This window comes from Calonectris borealis, chromosome 1 (genome assembly GCF_964195595.1).
Source record: "Calonectris borealis chromosome 1, bCalBor7.hap1.2, whole genome shotgun sequence".
NCBI classification, from domain to species: Eukaryota; Metazoa; Chordata; class Aves; order Procellariiformes; family Procellariidae; genus Calonectris; species Calonectris borealis.
This window is the reverse complement of record NC_134312.1, coordinates 121,814,802-121,828,114: the sequence shown is the minus strand read 5'-3', so window position 1 is coordinate 121,828,114 and position 13,313 is coordinate 121,814,802. Positions and strand designations below refer to the sequence as shown.

Here is a 13,313-nt window from a genome sequence, read left to right as displayed (position 1 = left end):
CATTCTCATGCCTGCAATGTGGATGTACTCTTGGTTTCTCATGCTCAAAGAGCGGAAAGATTGCATGCTCTCATATACACACTGCAGATTACAGAACACCTATTTATACCCTATGTAGAAATACCCCGATGGCATTTCTGAAGCTACTTCTTGCACTTGCCTGAGGGAGCACGATGCCTCATGAATGCAATCATCCAGGCAAAACACATCAGAAATACAGCCCAGCATTTAGAACGTATTTCTAAATAATAGCTCTTGTACCTGTTGAAAGGATTTGCAATTCCTCAGGTATTAGAGATGTCAGAAATAGTTGTCAAGATCATTCACTTTTCTGGTCAAAACAATTTGGCTGTTACCCCCGTGTCTCTAAACTGGAGCGAGCACTCTGTGCTCTGAAAGTCTCAGATCTAATTCCCTCTTTTTTTTTTTTTTTGCTGCGATCCGACTCCCAGCGGAGTCGCTAGCAGAGCAAATGAAGAGATTAGTTCTTTGCAGAGAGACCCATTTTTCAGTTTTCTCACAAAACCCATTTGAAAACCCAAGCGCTGAAACAAAGCAAACACTGCGTCCTATTTAAGACAGGAGGAAAGCTTACCGTATGCAGCACCTGGGATGGTACCCGAGTCCAACAGTGAGAATAAGCAGAGAAACCCGTGTCCTCTCACTTCGGTGCCGCTCAGCTCTCTGACAGTGGCTGTAGCATGCCAGAGACTGACAAGTTCCCTATAAACACCGTTCCAGTAAAAAAAAAAAACAATCTTACTTTCACTCCCTCCCCCTGTCAAAACTCACTTGGAATACTAGGACATTCTCATCCAGGGAACACTCAGCTGCAATCTGATGTTTATGGATGTAATAAAAGACTTTTAAAATGAAGATGTATGTTTTTATAACCCTAGGGTGCAGTAAAGATATATGACTAAGAGTGGCAGTTCATCTCATCTTAAAGAGACAAAGATCCATTTCTCTGCCCTGTTCCTTTCCGAGGGGAAGACCTCTGCTAACCCCTGATTCTGAAGAAAATGAGACATTGAGCCAACACCATTTAGTCTCGCTTGCCCACTCCTTTGTAAAACAGGAAGGCTAGGTGTCCTTTTACTCCCTTCATTACCCTCTGTCGTCTTTTTTTTATATACCTCTGGGCAGGGCTGATACCCCAGGTGCACGCAGCTACCTTTTCCCTCAGTTGCTTCATTTGTTTTGCTGCGATTTCCTCTGGGAAAAGGAAATCCTACTGCACGTAGCATGGGCAGATGCAATCCGTGCACCTTGCCGAGGGTTGCCAGCTCCTGCCTGCAGCAACCCAAAAGCCAACAGCAACCCTCTTCTCAGCTCACCCCCCCGCCGGCACTGTGAATGTGCAACGTTTGCAAATGCAGGTGTTCAGCAAGTCAGATTTTTGCACAATACGCAGGGTGTTTTAGAGCTGACAAATGAAAATTAGAAAAACCCCCTCCAGAAGATGCTGCAATAGCATAACGCCGGGCAGGGGACAGACCAGCTCAGGCCTCCCCGGGCTTCCCCCGGCTCATTCCCGTGCTCACTGCGGGCACAGGGACTTCAGCTCCTCACCTGCTGGCCCCTGCCAAGCTCAGCAGGGAGCTTGGCCGGGGCATCACAGAGCAAGGAGCCATTTTGTCCTCCCTCCTGGCAGCCCCGTCTCCAGCAGGTCTGGGCAGAAAGCAGGTGCGGGGGAATATGGCAGTAGCACTTTTTCCTGCATCTCCTGCCGCGGCCGCATCGGAGGCTGGCAGCAAGCACGCACCTTCCCTGCCAGACAGGGACTAGGTACACGCTGGGGCAGCTCAGGTTATGCTTGCACTGACACAGATGGTTTATAACCCACTGGCATGCACCCTCTGCTTTACACCGCCCTGCTTGGCAGTGACTCTTCCTCTCCCATCTTACATGCCGAGATCACGGCCGGGGAGCCACCTCCATCCTCCCGCCCTCCCTGGCTCCCTTCACCATCCTGCCAGCCTCAACAAGGTGCAAGTGGGGTTGTGGGTGGGTTGGTTTCCCCCCGTCTTTTCTGCTGTGGCCAAGCAAGGCCGCGAGGACGTGGGCGTCTGCCTTTCCCTGCCGGTGTCAGGCATGTGTGCCTGTACCTCTGGCTTGGGCTCCTGTCTGTATTTCCCTTTCTGCAGTTTGTTTGGATCTGGGCAGTCAGAGGAATTTAAAAAACAAACAGTCAGGTGGACAAAAGCCTCAGGAAGGGGTGTGCTTCAAGTCCAAGCCCACATTCGTGAATCACGTCATATCGAGCGCCAAATTCGCTTGACAGCTCAGGTTAATTTGGGCTACCGCATGCAAGTCCCTGCTTATGTGAGCAATCCTGAAGCAGTTGAGCAGTTGCCCCCATCCCGATGCACGCATCCACGTGGGATGCGTGTAAGGAGCAGCAGGCAGGAGGGTGTTTTTCTCTCACAGTCTCTGCCTTTTCCCTCTTGCCCGAGATGCGAGCGTGAATATGCCTCCAAAAGGAGAAGAGAGAGATCCCAGAATGAGAAAATTTAGACGCAGTGACAGGCTTCTGTCACTTTACCAATATCAATCTGCACAAGATCTTGTGTGTTTAATCATTCAGGGGAAAAAAGCCGTCCCTGGAGACCTCTGGTGCAGCCGCACGTGTTGTTGGTGGGCTCAGCGGCGGGCCAGGCAGGGCCAGCACCGATTCAGATGTGGGCCTTCTAGCAGGCAGCTACACAGGTCTTGGTCGAGCTAGCTCTCCCGCTGCAAGCCGATATCCCTGGGGAGAGACCGTGGGTTTTCCTCTGTTGTGCTTGATAGCTTGTTACTTGAAAAGGCAAATAACCAAACAGCGAGTGAAATGGGAGGCGAAGACACTGCCTACGGCCTCAGCCTGGCCAAGCGGCACTGACGCTGGCGGGGTTCCCCGGCGCTGAGGCTGCTGAGCAAGGAGTGACAGGTGGCGAGCTCTCCCCGCCTGCTGGCCTGCGTCCCCATCGGGCACTGCTCTCTTTGGGTTTCCTCTCCCGTTTGCCCAGGGATGGGGGATGCTTGTGTTGAAGGACCCACCAGAACAAGTTAGAGACAGAGGTGCAGAGAGAGCTGGGGCTGAGCTCGGCACGTGTCACGCTCTTTCAGGTCACATCCCTGGTGAGATCTTTCAGGGCTCGTTCAGCCGCCTGTCTGCCTTGCTGCCCTAGCTTTGGAGTGGAAGGAAAGCCCCTGCAGATGTTTCCCCCCCATTTAAGACCGCAGTGGATCAGGCTCACATGAGCTCCACAATAGCTCCTTTCTCTGCACTGTCAGAAATGTAACAGACTTCAATTTTGTTTCTCAAGAGTGTGCTGCTAATAGGATTTGTTCATTTAATTGGCGTCTCCGGCAATATTGCAGAGTGCCTGAACCCTACTAATTACAGCCACAACACAGCCATCAGTTTGTGAGTTTTGAGCCCGTTCCACTGCAAGGATGCAGACCAGAGCCTTTCCTCTGTCGGGAGAGAGAAGAGGCCCGTTCGATGGGCTTGGGAGTTCAAACACCCCGGAGAGAAGGAAGGGTTTAGCACGGGGGGTTTGATGCTCTGCTGGGATAGCTGCGCGCCTTCTGGTCCAGGGCCGTGGGAGGAGGGACAGCACGTGATGCAATGGTCCCACAGGCTCAGAGCCGGCCAGCGGGGCCCCCGCCTTTGCCTTGCAGACAGTTGACCCCGCGGTGATACGGCAATCGCCGCTGCATCCAACGGACGCTCACTGGAATAATAATTTTTTTTAATTCCAACCCTCTCCCATGACTATGGCCAGGAAATGAAGAACGCTTTCTTAGCAGGACTCCGGTGGATATCTCCTCTGCTGGATAAAAGCCACTGCTTATATTTTCCTCCCAAAGGATCGTATTTTCCAGTCCCACCTTTTACAGTTCTTTGTTCCGCTGAAGCGTGCGTCACTCTTTTCCAGCTGCCTGGGATACTGCTGAAAAGAGGTGCATTACCTCCCACTGCTGTGAAAATTGGAGTGACCCCTTTTTTTGGCATGTATTTGGACAAGTTGCTTTGGGAAACAGAATCACGCAGGCAGAGTTATTTAAGAAGTGAAGAGTAGAACAGAGCTGTTTTTTTTTCTTTTAATGAAGAGGAACAATTTCCCACTCTGTTTATTCTTCCTACTCTCAGCAAAATGTCAGGAATGCTTAAGATTAATGACAACCCATGTGAAAGAGAAACAGATACCAAGGAACATTAGTTCCATCACACTCAGTTCAACTTTCCTCCTCTTTCCATAGCAGACTCTGTCTTATGCTTTGGCAACCTACCGCCAGAATTTTTCTTGCCCTTTTCCAGCCCTGCCAGCCCTGTTTGCTGGTCTTTCTCCATCTTGGGGCAAATGGCTATTGGTTACCCACGCCAGCTAGTACACAGAGATACACGCTCCAGTTAAGACCCCACCTTTTCTGATCTGATAACGCAAATATTGTACTCCTGGACAGAACAGTGATGCTGTTCCAGCAGAGTTTGTTACAATGAAGAGACAGCTTCTTTTCCCGTAGCAGTCATGTTCATCCCTCAGCTTTGACTACCTCCTTCTGGCAACAGTGGCGATCACTGACATGGACCTGTTTATGGCTCGTAACAAATCTTACTGTGATAAAGTTCTTTCCTGTTTCCTAGCTTCTTTGTTCTTATTGCTCTCCATTCATCTTTGCTCTCTGCATGCACAAGCTCCCCACTGTTGCCTCTCCGTCGCCCCCGCACACCCTCCTACACTGCCTTGCTGTGCCCTTTTCCTGCAGATGTTTCTGCTGCAGCGGACATGGGTACCTCAGAGAGTAGCTTTAGTTCCCTCCGCTTCCCCATCTAAAAAAAGGCAGCGCTGTGGGACACTATGTTTTCTTGTGTGACACAGGAGCCTAAGCAAGAAGACAAGGTGGGACCAGCAAAACTGCCTTGGCCCCTAATCCAAGAGCCTCACCCGTTCCTGCAAACTCTTTTTCCAGCCTCAGACTTTCTGGCTCCCTCCTGTTCTTTCTGTGCAGTCTATGTTTCCAAGATAATCTTAACCTCTTGCCCCTTGTCTCTCCTATCTTCTCATTTTACTGCTCCAAACTGTGTCCCCAGCTGACATCTCCTACCCTCCTGCAGCCCCTGCCTCAGCGGCCAGCCTCTCCCTATAGCTCCACGGTGTACAGGCCAGGGCTCTTGCTCAGGCTGCCTCGGAGCGAGTGGCAGGAGATGCTGCAGCTGCACAAATGAGAGAGACTGTGAGCCAGATGCTCTACAGGAATTGCCCCAAGCAAATGCTCTGCTCCAGTGTCTGAGAGCTACTGGCCTGAGAATGACACTGGCAGGCAAAGAGAAATGGTAAAGTGCCACTTGAGTCCTGCCTGTGGAGTACAACAGTGCTGTGCGCTGGGGAATGTGTTCCAGATGTGTTCTTTCATCCAGGACTTCTTTAATCTTGTCAGGTGTATTTAAATATTTATTATACTTAGAGCTACCATGCCCACCACAGAAATTATGCTCTCTCCTCAGCCATTTGGAAATAACATGGGGTTCAAATGTTGTGCTCAGCTTTCCAGCAGAGCTTTGCTGAGAGATGAACAAGTTTAACAAAACACTGCAGGATGGGCTTTCAAACATCATCCGTGCTGCCTGAAAAAAACACTGCTCCATGTGAGACTTTCCCCAGGACATCAGTGGTGCTGAGTCAGACCAGAGCTAAGCACTGTGAAAGTCCCCTGGAACCCAGACATTCCAGCTCACCCTCAAATACTTTGAAATCTGGGGACTTTTTTTTAGCTTTCCTCCAGATTACTGTGATCAAATGCTTCTTATTCTGCCCTAGCTACAATCATGACACCATCATCTTTCTTTCTTGCATCATAGCCACGCAATTTCCACGTGCAAATGTTTGCAAATTCAGCTTTAGTAAATTCAGTTCAAAAGGGTCGTTTTACCTGAGAGCTGCCCAGTGGCAACAGGTATCACTTTGTATGGAGACCTGGAAGAGTCAGAGAAGGTTGATGTTAGCAACACTCGGAAAGCAGTTTGTATTTCACATTTGACAGCAAACAGGGTGGGATGGGAACAGATGTTCTACATCAAACACTGAAAAGTGGTATTTTTTCCTCAGATGATTATTCCTATTTTAATAACAAGCAAAAATCTTCAAAACCATCAGGCATTAGTGTTATAAGCCAGCATGCAATTCTTGCTGTCATCTCCCTCCCTCCAGGGAGCTGCTCGCCTCCCATGGCACACAAAAGGCATCTGCAGGCAACTACCACCCCTTCCCTTGGGCTTGACCCCATTTTTGAAGAGCAGGTCGCAGCAAGGCTTACCTCTCTGAGTTTGCAGGCATTGTCGGATCAATAGATACCATACAATTGTCTGCCGTCAAAAGGGAAATTGTTGTGTTCCTGAAAAGCATGTTTCAAAGAGGTTTATTTGACCTAGAAATGCTGGCTGAAATTCTGTGCTGCTGCATATGGTGCATAGTCATCTTCTCTCCTGCAGCACTCCTGGCCTGGCCTGGCCCTGTCTCGGACCCGTTTTACCTTGGCGCAGAAAGGGTCAAAGCTCAGGACGGGGTAGGCTTGATGCTTCACCCATTTCAATTACCAGAGATGTTTCTGGCAATATGTTAAGTGTGATCATCTTTGATCTCAGAGCAGACTTTGCTCCTTGCTAACTCATGTATTCTGTTGACTCATCAACTAATAATTTTTATTAAAAAGCTATGTTTGTGATACATTGACTCGGCAGCTATGTATTGACTCACACTATACAAATGACTACTGGTGCTATGAATGTCTTGAAACTGTCCAGTTACTTCTTTACCAAAACAAACAAAACAAATGTCTTGCTGAATATGGGGCCTTTTTTTTTATATACTGTGCTAGGTGTGATCTCATAGGCTCAGATGTAAACCTTGGAGATTTACTCCAGCTCCAGGAGCCTGGTTGAAATGCACAGTTCTTTGGAAGTCGTCTGATGAAAATAAAATGACAAATACGCAGTGAACACGCTGTTCATGAATGATAAGAACTGCTAAACAGAGTTTCCTACGTGATGGAGTGGAGGTATTTGACATCATAGGCAAATGAGAGCTATTAACCTCTCTAATGTCAAATGGGAGGAAACAGCCAGGATAAACAGAAAAGGGCATTAATTCTGTCCAGCAGTTTATGCAAATTCTGAGTCAATATAGACAATTTTATCTTTCAATCCCCAGAGCTGGAGTCATGAATAAACCCATGTTTAAAGGATTGGCTTATTTTTTCCTGTGCTTTTTTTGTATTGTAAACCTGTATGTGCAAAGGTAAAGGCTGTGGCTTATTGCATGCTGCTGTGCATCTGGCCTGCGCTGCTCAAGGCCCGTATGCAGACAGCAGATGCCCCCTGCTAGATGTGGCTAAGGGGCTTCCCTCCCCCTGCACCACCACCCCGGACAGGCAGAGCTACACTGTGCCATCCTCCACCACGCGCCAGCCCTTCTCACCCCGACACACACCTACGCCTGATCCTGGATCCCTCTCAACACACAGACACTTAAGTTGGATCCTGCTCTCTAGGTTGAAGGTAAGGGAAAAAAACCCTACAGGAAATTACAGCAGGAGAGATGCATGGACTTTGCAGGACAACATAAATTAGGAAATACTTGGCCTGGGTAATGGATTTGGGGATATTTATAGTCTATAAAATGGTTCTGCTGGGGTACTTTGTGTTTGACTAGCCCATACCTGGAATTAGACTGTACTGTATGTACATAGAAAGCTTATCACCTAGTGGCAATCCTTATCATTGGCCCCAAATTTTTCCCTAAAAACAGGTTCTAAACAGATGGTTGCGTTTCACTCAACATGGGCAAAAATGTAGTGCTGAGGTATAACTGGTAGGCGCACACCTACCAGTGTGCACTCAGGGCTGGGCTTCTGCACTTGCTTTTATTTTTTTAGACTATATCTCTTCTGCTCTACTCTATTCCACTCTGTTCCTCAGGTGCAGGCGGCACTGAGGTGGCTCAATGCCTACCAGAGCTTCGTGTGCTTTTCCAACTGGTGCTCTCTGGGTTGCCCCAATTTCTTCTTCCAGTAGACTGGAACGAGAGAGAAGCCTGAATAGCAGGTAAATGAATCATTTGGGGCCTGGCTTTAAATTGTCCCCAGAAGCAAAGGAACAAAAGTGAAATGAATGTCACAAATGAAAAGAGAGACCTACCTTGGTAACCCTGTTGCAATGCAGAAGAGGTCCATGATATCTTTGGAGTTGCAATATTTACTGAAGATCACCTTCCATACCAAACAGCAGCAGGGGAAAATAATAGAAGACAAGAGAAAGGACGGTTAGTTCCCAGTGAGATATGAACTCTATTCAGGTATGAACTGGGCTAATTTTAAGGCTCATCCTACCACTTCAATTATCTGATTTGACTTGTGAGCTGGAATATTTCTCTACTCCTGTTTAATACCTGTGCTTTTTTCGATAAAGCAAGTAAGCTCTGGAGACCTAATTGCACTGTTCAGAAGTAGAGCAATAATGTATGTGAACTGAGAGCAAAAGGTATCTCATAATGCAGGATGATAACAACTGCAAATTTAAGGATGTAAGAGCCCAGATTTAGGAATAAAACAGCCCAGATTCGGGGAGGTCCTTGGATGGTATAAAAGGGTACTGCTTTTTGGACTACACCAGCTTAAGCTAGCTTTAAACAGAACAGAAGGTTTTTTTTCCTCCCGGGTTGTGCCAGATTTCCTGCCAACTATCAAGCTGTATCGTTCCTGCTGTTAGGTCAGAGCTCGGACCTTGAATTACAAAATTTGCCACTGTTACCTTCCCATGCCCCAACCTCTTCTTTGCCCTCCCCTTCCGCACATGCCAGGCAGTCCCTATGCGGAGAAGACTGTTCGAGCGATGGATCTGGGAATGCAACATCCCCTTGATCCCGTTGTGATACAGCCTTCAGTGACGTGATCCCATGCCACGATTTTCCCCAAGACTCCTGCATCCATCAGGACATGTGGGTGATGGTGCTCCCCGGTTGAGAAGCTCTTCTGCAGCTGGGGTGGGGGGCAGAAAGCCCCTCTGTGTGCCTTTAATTGACTATGGTGGAGGCTTTGAACCTGCCATGGAAATAAAATGCCTCATTGCAGTCAGGTCCAGCTTATCTTCTCAAAGCTAGGAATAACAGCGGATGGTGGGGCTGATTTGTCTGGGGGCTGCTGGTGTTAACAGGGCGGCTGCAGGCTGCGGGGGCCAGTGGTGGTGTGGAGCGGGGCAGCTTCCCTGGCCAGCGCTGGAGCTCAGCTCCCTCGCGCCCCTGAAGAAGAAATAGCTACAGAGCAACTGGATTCGGGATGCAGCAGCTCAAAGGGATTTGTGAAGACCTAATGGCAAAACTCAGGAGGAGCAAGAAAGTGATATTTTGCTGATGGGGTCTGAGGCACAGGGAGATCAAAGTCAAAAGTATCCTTTCCTTATGGGTGCCTTGCTGGAAATGCTATTTTCCACCCCACCATGACCACCCGTAGCATCCTCTATTCTCAGGCACTGTTTCCATTGCTGTCCGTGGCGGGATGTGCACGCCTGCAGATCAGCCTCAAGGCTGGTGACCCAGAAAATGAGGAACAAGTCACCTGGGATGGCCTTCCAATGATTTGTTTTCGCTGCCTTGCCTCGTGCTTCCAGGAGGAGGCAGGGGCTGGGGGCAGCGGGGGCTACAGGCAGCGGGGGCTGCCGCCACCCTCCCTGGATGGGGTCGGTCGAGCAGGCCCCATGTGTTCCGCAAGGTGAGGACCACGCTGGAAAAATAGTGTGTCATCATCTAATTAAAGACTCTTCCGAAAGACGTAGGTACCAGCCTGCAGCCTCACTCCAGCAGTCTTGGTCTTTGAGTGCTTTAATTCCTAAATCGTAATAGCGTTGCAATGACACGGTTCCCATGCGCCTTTTCTAAGATGCCTTTCAGACACCCAGGGAAATCTCTCACCCAGAGGTGTCGTGTGGTGCTGACCGGGACCTCTGCCGCTGGCAATGGCGAAGCCATGGGAGAGCCTGCGGGACGCTCTGCCAGCGAGGAATTGCTGATGCCTGCTCACAGCTCGGGACATGGCGAGCCTGAAGTATCGGGAGAGTCAGGACAAAACGGCAAGATCCGGCCAGCCTGGCTGAGTCCTGTTGTGCAACACACCGACACTTGAGCCGATGCTGAAGCAAGGCTTCAGACCTCAGCTTTCAGTGGTAGTCAGGAGCCCTCTTACTCTTGAGGGAAGCGTCAGGGGTTTTGTGGTAGTGAAGAGAGCGATATTGGTCACCTCAAGAGGTGGCTGTGACTGATATGTGTGTGCACACCCACCTTTCCCATTTCCCAACCCAGCTGAGATTATACCAGGCAATATCTTTACTTTATAAAACATCAAGGCACTTGATTGCTGAGGTAGTTAGTAATGGCTGCTGGGGAAATGGGTGGGATTAATGCAGGGGTGTGTTTTAAAAGCCTGCTTTGCCCAGTGATTGACCCTTGGTTATTAAAACACAGCAGCAATCAAAGCAATAAAACATAGCCAATCGAATTCAGGTAGGGCTGAAACCCCACTCCTAGCAGAACACACAGCGTCCTACCGGAGTGATAGCTGCTAAAATCGACTGACAGAGTATTGGAGGGTACAACAACTGGTACACGCAGTAACTGAGGAGATGATGTTAATTGCGGCCAAACAGGGTAAAGGCTTGTGATGTGCTGGGAGTGCTATTTCAGGTATTGAGGTTTCTTATTCTGGAAATCAATTATTATTGACCGGGACAGATAAGAGAGGAAAAGATAAAAAAAAAAAAATTAAAAAACATTAAAGGTAAGAAAGGCGGCCTGACTCATAGAAAGCAGCAGGAGCTTTCAATGCATTGAGGATGAATTTTAATGCTTCCTTTACTCCATGTAATAGTGAGAGAGTGGGAAGCAATACAAAGACTGTAGATACTATTTCCTAGATTATGAGCTATCTCCATACATGCTTTTTAGCTTTCCACACTTGGCATTTTTACTTAAGTTTGCTAGAAGTGGATTTGTGAATCATCCACTGCACTTTGATACTCATCTCAGGATGGTTGTCCTCAGCTGGTTGGTTTTTTTTAATCAAAGAGCAGATGTTACTAAGGTTTTCTTCTATTGCAACCTGCTGAGCTTTTCTGACCAACTTCCTTCTGTTCTGAAACAAAGCAGCCAGCCTCAGATGTTTCCCAGCAATATGCAATTGTTCCTGTTATTGCCTGCAGGTTTATGTTCCCAGTAGAGTTGATGTATGTCAGTTGTGTTGATGGAATATGATTGGAAGGAGGACAGTACTGCATACTATCGATGGCTCCAGCACAGTATAGGAATCCTATTTGCCTAAAGTCCATTATCGTTACAGGGACATTAGCACCATGAAGGCAATACAGTGGCATTTGGCTCGCAGCCATACTTCAGCCAGATGGGTCACATGGTTTCTCCTGCGACCAGGGAAGATGGTTAACCTGCAGCTTTGAGGATAGGGAGCCCTGTTGGCACTGGGTGGAGAAGCGAGCATCTTACCCAGTCCTGTGAAGATGTCTGTACTTGGGCAGATGTCCTGAAGCCATTGCTCTTCAGCCCAGGTCTCCATGATGATACTTTTCTGGCACTGTTTGTGGGTCTGATCCAGACCGACAGTCAGCAGTGAGGGACTTCATCTCCCTTCAAACCTGTCTCAGCTGTCTCTGACCCACAGTCATCGTCTTGCTTAGGTCCCTGTTCCTATCCCTGGGCGGCAAGCCACTGCTGCGATGTGTCTCACAGCACCTCACTCTCTGCATTAATGCCCAGTGATGGAAGAAATCACTGCTTAGGACAGGACTGAGACCTCGCTGTGGAGCATAACAGAGGCCAAAGGCAGGAGACCACAGCAGTTTCTACAGCTGTGGTAGTGGGCTAAGATCATGCATGTATAGGGCACAGACAGGTTTCCCCATAATACGCATCAAAAAAGTGCATAGTCGCGAAGGTCAGCGCAGCCCAAAAAAAACAGGGATGCAGCTCCTGACGCACCTCCTATGAGAAGGAGTGGACACAGGGACTCCAGTATTGCCTGGTGGTATGAGAGTCTTCTGCAAGACCGGGCAACACAAGACACTCATTTGCCAATGTCATTTCTGAAAGCGAAGGCAGAGCCAAAATCATGTATGCAGAGTCAGAGAGGTGATACAGCGCGTGGGAAAGGGAAACAGAGGCCTCTGCTTCAGCCTGCAGATTGATGACTAAATGCCATGACGAAAATCAGCCACATATAAGCCCTGTTAATTGCATCTCCCTTGGATTTGTGCCAGGAGGAAAAAGAATGTATTCCTCAAAAATTATGCAGCATCTGCAAACAATTCATTTCCCCCATTTGAGAGTTAACATTATTTCATATTTCTGTCCTTGTTACTGTTAGGAAAACTTCTACCATGTGTAGAAAAAAATGACAGGAATACTGGTCTTCCCTGAACGCTTGATCATTTCAATAACTCTCCATCAAGACCAAGAAGCAGCCATTTGATTTAAGTGGGGAATGCTGTCTGCCTGCCTTGGAAAGTAACGTGAAGCAAAGGGGGGGAAAGTAGAATGAATAATAACTGAGGCTTTTTGGAGTGGAAATAATATTTTGATGAAGCATGCAGTGACTGCGAAATAGGACAGCGTGACTCAAGGGGGATGCCTGGTTCCTGGCCCAGAGCTCACTGGTTTCTTTCCTGGTGACAGTTCTGCATTTTTTGAAACATCTTCCTCTGAAATAAGGGGCCATTGTCTCTTAATCCATAGTACCCACCTCTGCTCAAGGACAAGGATTTTAAAAGCCCTCTCAGAAAGAGTAGGGGTTAAGAGCCCTGCTACTCTGGCTGGCTTTCCCACTCAGAGGAGCAGTTCAATATTAAGGGTTGTGATGGAGATATTACTAAGGGACCATAGTGCATATACTCTGCAACCTACCAGCTTACAACTAATCACATTATATTTTGCTTTCAGATAGGATGGGTAAAAACACAGCCTACAAATCCAATTTCTGTTCTATATTTGATCCTCAGAACAGCTAATCCTCTCTGTAAACTGTAAACCCTGTCCAGAATGTTATCCTGTTCTGATCTGCTGTTGGTAATTGGATTTTCTTCCAAGAATTTAACTTGTGTTTGGTTTTTCTTTTACCCTAGTAAAATTCCTAAGTAAATAATGCAGACATATTTTCCAAGCCAGCCTATCATCAGTTTCCAGTCCTACTTTCTTTTGCTGGTCTCAACCTGCTGTGTTCAAGACTTCTAGCACTTGGTGATGTCTTCTGTTCAGCTCAGTGAGCAATGTTCA

The 13,313-nt window shown here is 48.0% G+C and overlaps 1 protein-coding gene across 1 annotated transcript in view; it reads right to left on the bottom strand.

Moving 5' to 3' along the window:
- The window catches only part of PDE9A (phosphodiesterase 9A), a 38,891-nt gene extending 28,820 nt beyond the window's left edge, over positions 1-10,071 (bottom strand). Inside the window, 5 exon segments of the mRNA XM_075176146.1 lie at positions 5,920-5,963; positions 6,304-6,381; positions 8,183-8,253; positions 9,951-9,962; positions 9,964-10,071. Of these exon segments, the coding sequence (XP_075032247.1) occupies positions 5,920-5,963; positions 6,304-6,381; positions 8,183-8,253; positions 9,951-9,962; positions 9,964-10,071 (313 nt within the window).
- Between the last annotated feature and the right edge of the window lie 3,242 nt (positions 10,072-13,313).